Source organism: Montipora foliosa, chromosome 11 (genome assembly GCF_036669935.1).
Source record: "Montipora foliosa isolate CH-2021 chromosome 11, ASM3666993v2, whole genome shotgun sequence".
NCBI classification, from domain to species: domain Eukaryota; kingdom Metazoa; phylum Cnidaria; class Anthozoa; order Scleractinia; family Acroporidae; genus Montipora; species Montipora foliosa.
Window position 1 is genome coordinate 37777905 of NC_090879.1, and position 10612 is coordinate 37788516.

A 10612-nucleotide genomic window follows, 5' to 3' on the forward strand; every position below is an offset into this window, starting at 1 on the left:
TAGGCCAATAATTATTGTATGATCTCAAGAAACGTTTTCAACCTCAATTTCCAATGGAAATGTGCTTCAGCTGATTTTTACAGGGCCTCTTAAGTAAACCATACTAATAAAATGTCCAAGGAGAAAATGAATGGGTGGTTATTGGTTAATATTCTTACCAATAGTTGTATCTTTAATCACTTGAAGCTCACCGCAGAGAGTGGAAAATTCAGTCTCCTTTATGAGGAGTTTCTCTTTGAGCTCTGATGACAAATCAATTTATTAAAAGTAAGTAATGCTTAATGGCTTTCTCTTTACAGCTTAAATATTTCATTGAAGTCAGTGGAAGAACAGTTTCTGAGAGCTACAAAAAGTAACCTGTTGACTTAATTTGCAATGTCTACCTCTTACCCCACTGAAGATACTAGCCCCAGTATCAAAACATTGGGTCTGGAAAACTGTAGCATTCTAAGTTGAGAGTATTCTTTAAACCAGAGTAGATTTACATGATTTACAGGTATCGAAAATTCCAAAACAAAAATCATTTGGAACTTCTAAGGACTTATAATTATTATTACTTCATAAGTAAGCAAATTAGTTTCACCTCAGTTTCTACCATCAATAAGCTTCCACATTCATACTAAAATGTTCTAAATACAAATTGACATACCAGCCAATGATTTCTGTAGAGACTCGTTTTGCTCCTTTAACTTTACAAGTTCTGATTTCTAAAAGGAAAAATAATGGAATGAAGAAATTTAGTAATGGTCACCTATTTTACCTATGCATTGCAAAAGAAAATGCTAAGATGCAACCTTTACATGTACTTGGTGTTGATAATAACTTGATAATTAAAAACAAAAATAATTATTATCACTTTGTCAAGCACTGTGGCACACTTACTGCAGGCTAAAATGTATTTTACCCTGCTGAAATAAAGCAATAAAAAGTGAGAATCAAACAACTGCACAATAAAAGGAGCCAAGGAAACAATGTTCGCTGCTGGTTCTTGCAGCGTTGGTGACAGAAATCACAGTCAAAATCATGTCTGAAAACATAGAATTCAACGATAAATTGGTAAAATCACACACTTCTCAGCTTCTAACAACCCAAAAATGGTGGTGAAGTGAATGTACGTTTTGTAACTTAGAGCCAATTAACACACTCTGTTTAACCAGTTATGCTAAAATGTCAGTCTAGCAATTTCAACACTTAAAAAATAAGATGTATCAAATTTTTCTTTCATAAATTATGAAAACTCGAATGGCTTGATGGTGTATTTTCATTGAAGGAAGATTTAAATAAAAGTTATTGTGTAATTGTTAAAACAGAATGTCATGTCATTTTTTCCCAAAGCCCTCCAAAGTGATAATAACAGTGATGCAATATATGTTCTTGGAAATAAATATGGTTTTGGCCCATCTCATAGTTCATTTTTAACCCTCTCCTAGCAGCTCAGGCTAAAATGAGTCAGAGTTGGGCCAAAACATTTATTACCTTGCATGAACATAAACTCTATTCTTTTATTATCAGAGAAGCACAAGATTACATGTAGATTTTTATTTGTGAAAGCCAAGGTTCTGATTCTAGTAAAACCTGCAAACATCATGTTATTTGCACAAAATGAAAGTTCTCGTCAATATAAACTTGTTTATAAGGTATAATATTGATAATGGGTTCTACACAATGTTTGGAATACTACTGTTCATTACCTGTAACCTCAAACTACAAAAACGTTGTGGCCTTCAAAGAGAAGTGAGCCAACTGGAAATTAGTGATTAGCATTTTGTAACAAAGGCCACAACTCGCCTTAAACGTTACATGTTTGGATTAGCCCTGTTCTGTTTGCCAATTTTTATTTTCAATGTTACAGTAAGTGCTACCATTTGGTGCAGGCATTCAGAGGAGACACTTGAATGGGGCGCTGGTTCAAATGGCCTTTCTCCTTCATTTCAAAATGCTACTACACTGATAATTCATGAATGAACAATTACATTTCAGAACATTTTCATTGAAAGAATTTCTTATTACAAAAACGTGATTTTTATGAAGGCATGTACATGTACAGATTTGCAACGAAAATGTGGGCCTTTGAGCTGTATCCTCATATGCAATAATCTTGTGCAGTGGGCTCTACTCTATTGGGGCAGTTTTGAGAGTACGTAGATGCATGTTGTCCACCCTTTGGCCCCTAAGAGTTTCCACAATGATGAATAAAATATGACAATGGCCATTGGAGGAGGGAAATGGTAAATATAGACATTTAGCATTGCCTTTTCAAAGTCGACCATATACTTCAAAGTGCCATTAGCCCTTACCCGTTAACGATTTGCTGTTTGCCACAGTGGCAAAAATAAACTTTAGCATAAGATTTCGCATTTGGTGGGAAAATGTGCCATACTGGATTACTGTTTTACTTTACATAAAACCGAGCCAGTGTCCTCAAGGATGTGCAAATGATCAGCAAAAATGTGTTAATTCAAGAGTTCAAAGCATTAAAAAATTTAAACGGCAGTTCCTACAACTTACCGTCGCTTTTAATTCAATTTCAAGTTCTCTGCTGGTTTTTTCTCGTTCCTTCCAATCCTTTTCCAACGAAGCAATTTTTTTAGTATAGCTTTTTAGTTCCTCTTTTTTTGAGGTGACATGCACTGTATGTTCTTCCAGTTTACTAGACAATGTTGTCTCTAGTTCTCTTATCTTCAAACCAGACTCTCTCAATGCTGTTTCCTGGTAGAACAACTGTGACTTGTAATCCAAAACGTCACTCTCTAATTCAGCAACTCTTGCTAAGGTCGATGTCTTTTCATCCTAATGGAGAATTATTAAACTTCAGATTGTAAATCAAATCATATCACATGAAACCACATCAAATTTTGGTTTTTTAATGAGAGTAGACGAGACAGCCAACAAATTAAACCTACATACATGTAGAATGATGAGTCCAGGAATCAAACCCACAATCACAGTCATAAGTTGTTGGAACACCCACCCCCTTTCCCCTGTTTAATGTTGGATAGGGCAATGCACCCAAACTAACTGTTCAGTATGTTTTAGTTTCCAAAAGGGTGTGCAAGCGGATGCAACATATAACACCCAACAATGTTGGGAGTTGATTGGCCAACATTGTTGTGTCCGTTTGCATGGGATTTTAGACACTAACAGCTCGACAGCAATGTCCTTTGAAATTGCATTTGATTTTGTTCTGTTGTTGTTGCCTAATTATAAAGTCGCTATTGATACACACAGTCGGAGTCAACTGAATGTTTTGGTAGATTTCTCAGCCGCTCTCGTCCTTACAAACATGAAATGTCCAAATTTGAGGACGCGAGCAGCTCACCATAAATTTCAATTTTCTCTCCAAACATCCACACCATTCACTGCATACCAAATTGATTTCTGGGTAATTGTGAAGAAGAGCTCCCCAAAAACCCTGTCGCCCGACTGTCGGTCAACTGTTGGTCGACTGTTGCCCAACTGTCGGTCGACAGTTTTTGTTATGTTTGAGGCCAAAGTGTTGGCCGACTGTCGGCCAACAGTCGGCCGACAGTCGGTGACCTGTTGGCAACGTGTCGGTAACCTGTCGGCGGGACAAACTAAAATGATCGTAAGCATTTACTTGTCTATTGCTTCTAAACTACACGAAAAGAGTTAAAGGCAGTTCATAACGATACCTTGAGCAGCACTTATACTACTAATATGGCTTTTGTCCACAATTTTTCTTTTTTCTTAACAGATCGGTAACCTGTTGGTTAGCTGTCGGTAGACTGTCGGTAAGCTGTCGGTCAACTGTCGGCCGACAGGATTTTTGAGACCATCACGTACAGGAGGGTTACAGGTTGAAATCCCTAGAGTGAACTACAAAGTGGGAAAGGAATCAGCACAATATAGAGGACCTGTAATCTGGAATTTTATTGCTAGGCTGACAAATTTTAATGTAAACATTCAAAAAGACAGTTTTAAAAACATTTTACGTAGGCTCTCACAGAACATAAATAGCTTCTCATTCGAAGCGCCTATGATTGCTATGAAAGACCGAGATTTTGTATATTTTTAAGTTTTATTATATTGCATGTAAATTTTAGATTAATTCGTAACTTATTTACCTATGAATCTTATTTTATTTTAATGATTTGTATTGAATATTTAAGTACTGTAGGATGATTTTATGAATTATTTTAAATTCACATTTTATTAGTTCGTTGTAGGTCCACATCAGCCTTTTGGCTGCCATTCTGTAACCTGCATTACTAAATAAAGTGATTGATTGATTGATTGGGGAGCTCTTCTTCACAATTACCGATTTCTGGATAGTGAAAAAATAATTTTCAATTTTAGGAGAAATTGTTGGATAGTGCAATGCACCCAAACTAACTGTTCAGTACGCCTTAGTTTCTAAACAACATTGAAAGGTGGGAGAGGGAGGGAAGCTCAATTAATTCAGTCAGTGTACCAACAATGTGTCACTGATTGCAGACCACACTGGTGGAAAGTGCCCACTCTCAACACTAGGACAATTTTGGTTTTTTAATGAGTAGAGGAGAGAAGCAACAAATTAAACCTACACAAATGTAGGATGATGAGTCTAGGAATCAAACCCAGACCACACTGGTGGAAGGTGCCCACTCTCAACACTAAGCCAACATATATTTGGCAGGATTCCAATAATCACATAAAATGATGTTCACACTAAATATTTAGAAGGGGCATCTGCTCTCCTGCTTTATTTGGGGGAAGAGGTCATGCATAAGGCATGTATTTATCAGATTATAGTTAAAGATCATTTCTTCCTTCAGACTTCCAAAAGGTGTTAGCTATATGAAACAGAAATAAGTAACAGTAGAAATGTTCAAATAATGAATAATCCAGATCACAGGTTAGACTCTTTTTAAACTAGAAAAGGAGCTTTATTAAGGATGAGACAGTTAAACACTTAACTTGAAAGAATTAGTAATAATAACATTAATAATAATAATCATCATGGGCGACCCTAAAACTCGGAATGATGGAATGCCGGAATGACGAAAAATCATAAAACGCGGAATGGCGCAAAATTACCCCAAATCCTAAAAGACAGAAAATGAGATCCTGGGCAAAATTTTACAAAAATGATTGCTTCTTTAACAAAAAAAAACATCTTCCCTTTTAAGCCATGGAAAATTGGTCGTATTAACGGAGTCATCATATTAAAGGTGTAGGGTTATGGCCTGCAACTAAATGAATACTGTACCAGTCCTTTAACTCATATACCGTAGTTATTCGGTTATAAGGCGCATTTGGTTATAAGACGCACCCCAAACTTAGCAATTTAATCAAGCTAAGTTCTTAAACTGAAAATTACGCGAAAATACTCGGTTATAAGACGCACCAAAAAATTAAGAGTTACATTGTATCAAAAGGATGTGATGAATTTGAGAACAATTATCCTTACACAATTGGCATGCAAACTCTTTTTGTTAACGTAAACAAAGTGAAAAAGTCATGCATTTAAAGATATACGTAAAAACAAAAGCTAAAAAGTTGACACCTGAAAATGATAAGCATACAACGCATACACTTTTATTTGAACCTTCCCACTTAATAAATAGTCAGAGTTCAGACTTCAGACGTCAAGCGAAAGCAAACGGCGAAAAACTCCCACCGAAAGTCATATTCAAAGGTGTTCGACAGCTGAATATCAACACGCCACCAAGGATGCAAGTTGACTTAAGGCGCCTCTTGAAGGAACAGGACCAGTGTTGTCAATATCTTGTGAAATGACCTGCTGCTCTGGTTCATCAAGCCTGTTGGCAGATGCATGGCAGCTGTGATATTCTTTATTTCACACTTCAACCAGCTTCTGAAACAACCAGGCGAGTTTCACAGCTAACATTTCGTCGAGCTGTGATGCTATTTCGGCAGATTAATGGCTTCTTTCGTGCGCAATAATTGGAAAGGTTATTTAAATATTTCACTCGGCAAACTTTGTTTTGAAATCGTTCTTGGCCTATTGATTAACAAAAGATCGAATTTTCGGGAGGAGCGAATTATCCTTCGAAATTATCCTTCGAAAAATCGCAGCGACTTTTCGGGAGGAGCGAGTTATCACTCAAAAATTTACGGTGATTCATCGCGCAAAGCGAATTATTGTTTGAAAAATCGCGCGGATCAAAACCATAGGTGTCACGAAAATGCGGGGAAATTTCATCGAAATATCGTATTGAGCGAAATTTCTTCAAAAAGCCCAGAAAAGCCAGGAATTTTGTCGAAATTCATTTGCATTACTTTTGCACAATACTGTATTCCTGGAAAGGAAGAAAACAAGACAAGTGAGAAAGTAAAGCGATTGATATCTTCCATTGGCCAAGACCTATGCCGTGCTGTGTCCGACGAAACAAGGAAATTACCAAAGCACATCCTTCTTTGCATGACAATCAGACACTTGTTTTGAAGCAAAAAACGTACTACAATTTTAAACAAGCTGGGCCATTCAGAATCCTACGACTTTGGTCTGGAGATGGAAACAGCCCTTGCAAAGGCCCTGGATGAAGTGTCTACTCATCTAACTCCCCAAATTGTGAAAGGAGAACCTATCCATCAACCAATCCCAGACAGCTCAGTTGTGCGCAAACTTCTCAAGTGCTCAGAGGATGCAACCGCTGAAGTGGTTCAGAAGTGGGTCATAAACACTTTTGATTTAGGAGTGTGTATGAAAGCTCTCCCTATCATCTGGGGATGGCCAAACGAATTTGCAAAGCATGTGACACTCACTGGGCCTTTCCACACGTCCATGAACTATATCGGAATGCTTGCAAACCACAAAATGCTTGGCCCTGGTTATAAAGAGATCCTCTTCGAGGCACAGCTGGTTACAAGTGGATCTATGAAGGGTGTGCTCACTGGAAAGGCATATGCAAAGGCCCTCTTTTGTTTGAAGGCAGTATGTGAGGCGATGGAAAGGCTGTTGATAGAGCACTTCTGTGAGGAAGAAAACATTCTCATCTCTGAACCAGCAGTACTTCTTAATCTTGTGAAGTCTTGTAGTCGTGAGAATCTTGATGCAGCCCTCAAGGACCCTTCCTTAAACCTGATTGGTAGATACCAGTTGTACGAGAAGAGCGTAATCCAAGGACATCTGGGGAAGACTGCTGCTTTCTGGATGTCATTCATCAATCACTGCCATCTTGTGTTCATGCTTCTCAACTTGGTGAAAACAAACACCCTTGAGCTGTTTCATCGGTGTAATGGCGAGATGGCGATCCTCTTCTTTGCGTACGATGGACACAATTACTCTAGGTCTGTACAAATCATATGACTCCATTTCAATTAATTTAATGTTGAAGTGAATTTAATTAAAATATTTAAAACTAGATAAAAAAAACTCAGTTGTTCTTTCTTTCTCACCAGATATCTCAGCTGGCAAGTCATCTTCCTGACGAACCTCGAAAAGACACATCCCGGAGCGAAGGAGTTGCTATCCAAGGGTGCAATAGCCGTGGCGTGATCGATGATACCAGGGGCACTGCGTGCAGTAGACAAGACAATGGAAGAAACATTTATGCGTTTCGCAAAATCAGGTAAGGAATTGATAGATTTAAGTACATAGCGCTATTATTATAATGATTAGCACTCTTTGATGACTATGAATGTTTCGAGTCATCCAGTTGATTATATAAGTACAGAAAATAAATCATGTGACACTTGCATGACCCAAGCTGACTCTACTGAATCCTGAGGAAGGCCCTGTGATACAGCCAAAACGTTGATTTCTCCTTCATTGAAATCCAGTAAGTGATTTATTTTCCATACTTGTCTCTGATATTCAGGTGGCTTCTCTGGCCTGTATAACCAGTTTAGAGCGTACCAGAAATGGTGCCGCACAACTTCAGCACGAGTCCAGTTTTATGAGAAGACTCTTGAAATGGTCGATCTCATCACTGACCCAGATAATCCAAGGTCAGGAAGACATTGTGAACTAGAAAAGGCTGAGATATCAAAGAGTGAACAGGCTGTTGTGCGTGTTATTGATGCTGTGAAAAACTTCACAAACGCGTTTACGATCGCGGCTGTATTGCCTTGCTTCAGGTGCCCCTGTTCCCTTAGATGTTGACACAGATGTCCTGCAAGCAGAGGCTATCGGCAAAGACGCCAAAGGAGATGTATAATTTGAAAGGGAGTCTAAAGCTGTGGTCACTATCACGTGGCGACCCCCTGCTGTAAACCATCTATTCTTATCAATCTATTTCAATATGCCTCCTGATTTCAAAATATCTCTGCTTGGAAAAGATCTCGCTCTTCCATCTTCGGTCAAAGATCTTGGGGTTGTTGTAGACTCGCAACTGACTTTTGATCACCATGTTTTAAAAACTACTTCATCTTGCATGTCAAGTCTCGCACAAATTGGTGGGGTTAAACATGTTCTCAACCGTAACCAACTGGTAACAGTAATAAATGCCTTAGTATTCAGCAAATTACTGTACTGTTCTACAGTGTGGCCAAACACCTCGAACAAAAACATCTGTAGACTACAGTCAGTGCAGAATTTTGCCGCACGCATTATTACAGGAACCAGGAAATTTGATCACATAACCCCTGTATTAAGAGATCAACGTTGGTTTCCAGTTAAACAAAGCATGTGTTTCCGTGATGCTGTCATGGCATTTAAATGCATGATTGGTCAAGCTCCACATTATCTGAGCGATCAATTTACGACAAGAATTGCGGTCACCGGGCATGTGACTCGAAGTTGCCAACTATTAAACATCCCTTGCATAAGACGAGTACCGGGCAGAGAACATTTTATTACCATATGGTCCACATTTGGAACAATCTAGTTAGTTCTCTTAAAACTGACTTTTTAAATAGTACGTTATGACAGTATTTTAGTATCTTATTAGTATTTATTTTATTACAACTTTAAGTTAAGTATGTTGTGATAATATCTATTGTATAATTAACTGTGAATAGGTATGTTTATATTGTTAGTCGCATTGTCACTGAAAAGCCCCACCTGGGGAGTGTCAATAAAGTATTGTATTGTATTGTATTGTAGCTTCTAGCTTCTTGGCTAGGGTAACATGCTTCCACCTCAAACAACGATTACTTCATCTTCTGGTGTTAGTTTAGATGGACTCCCTAAGGTTTGTCCTGCCAAGGTAGAGGTGACTGGACTGGGGACCTCCATTGGAATCGTAGTTGTCACAGGGTTGCTATCCACATTAGACAGTGTTGTAGCCAGACTGAGTTGTTTGATGAATGACTCTTGACTAAACACTGTTTCAGGGGTGGTTTGGGGAAAAGTAGGTACTGACTTGTCTTCCATTCTGGGCACTAGTGGCTCCTCACAAGTACCCTTTGGTCGCAGGTGCCCTCTTGTTCTTTTGTACAGCTTGCCATTCATTTCAACAATATAATCATGCCCTTGGTTCTCTGTAAGGGTTTTGACAGTTGAAAATCCTTCCCTGTTCCCAGATGTGCCTTTTAGAGTTCCATACATACACTAGTTCAGAACAGTTAAGAACATACTTGTCGCAGCTGGCTCTCTTACTGTAAAATTCTGCTTGTTTGGTTTTCTTCTGGAGGTTGGCTTCTTGATTTGATGAGTGTCATTGGCAGGGTGCCTTGACCGGAGGGAGTAGATTACTACTCAGTAGGGTGATCTGGGCTTTCACCCATTAAGGGTGATACCAGTCTCTCCACATTTCTTCTTGAACATCTTGCTGACAAACTGGCCATCAAAATCGGCAGTTAGTGCAGATGGTAGGCCATACTCAGCAAACAAACTGGTTAAGTGGCTGGAATGGATGGATGCTGAGGTGCCATTCAGGGGTCTGATGATAGGGAACACTGAATAATAGTCAACAATAATCAGGTAATTTGCACCATTGAACTGAAAGATATTCTGATCCTAGCTTCTTCTCCCATGGTCTTGTTGGAAGATCGGATTGCATTGCTGGCAGCTTTGGTTGACATTTGTTGCATAAATCGCAGTCTTTCATCATTTCATGAATGTCACTTGATATGATACTTAATAAATTAAAAAATATATATTAATAATAATAATAATAATAATAATAATAATAATAATAATGATAATAATAAGAGGAGAAGATATATAAGTACCGTCAAAAACGTTAAATGATAATATATACTATATGCCAGGCCAGAAGACTGATTGCCCGGTAAAAAGCAAACATTTGGTTTTGCCTTCATGACCAGCTAAAACAAGATCACATCTACTTGGGACAGGAGCACCTTTGTGTTAGATGGTGCAGAGATGTCCTTGAGAGCTTCTGACTTGTCAGCTGCAGCAAGGATACCATCTTGTGTCAGTGTGTGGCAGAAGAAATTGACACTTCGTTGTTTGAACTGTAGTTTCTCAGAATTCAGACTCACATTGTTTGCTCTGGTGGCCTCAAGCATGTTGACGAAAGCTTGGTCAAGTTCTTCCTCATTCAAGCTAAAAATGATGATGTTGTCGGCTATCCCTGGCCAGTAACATTGGGTATCTTCTTATAGATGTCGTAGAACTTTTGCTGGAAACAATTATGCCAAATGGTAAACACTTAAACCTGTAAAGACCAAAAGGAGTGTTGAAGGTGCACAAGATAGATGGATAGATAGATAGATAGATAGATACATAGATACATAGATA

At 38.4% G+C, this 10612-nt stretch overlaps 1 protein-coding gene and 1 pseudogene across 3 annotated transcripts in view; one reads left to right on the forward strand and one right to left on the reverse strand.

Moving 5' to 3' along the window:
- LOC137977522 (CAP-Gly domain-containing linker protein 1-like) overlaps positions 1–10612 on the reverse strand; it is a 312978-nt gene that overhangs the window by 184710 nt on the left and 117656 nt on the right. For all 3 annotated transcript variants that reach the window (XM_068824767.1, XM_068824768.1, XM_068824769.1), the window contains 3 exons: positions 2509–2790; positions 650–707; positions 159–242 (listed from right to left, as the gene is read on the reverse strand). In XM_068824767.1, coding sequence (XP_068680868.1) covers positions 159–242; positions 650–707; positions 2509–2790 — 424 coding nt within the window. The remainder of the gene's footprint in view (positions 1–158; positions 243–649; positions 708–2508; positions 2791–10612) is intronic.
- On the forward strand, positions 6476–8068 carry LOC137975415 (uncharacterized; annotated as a pseudogene).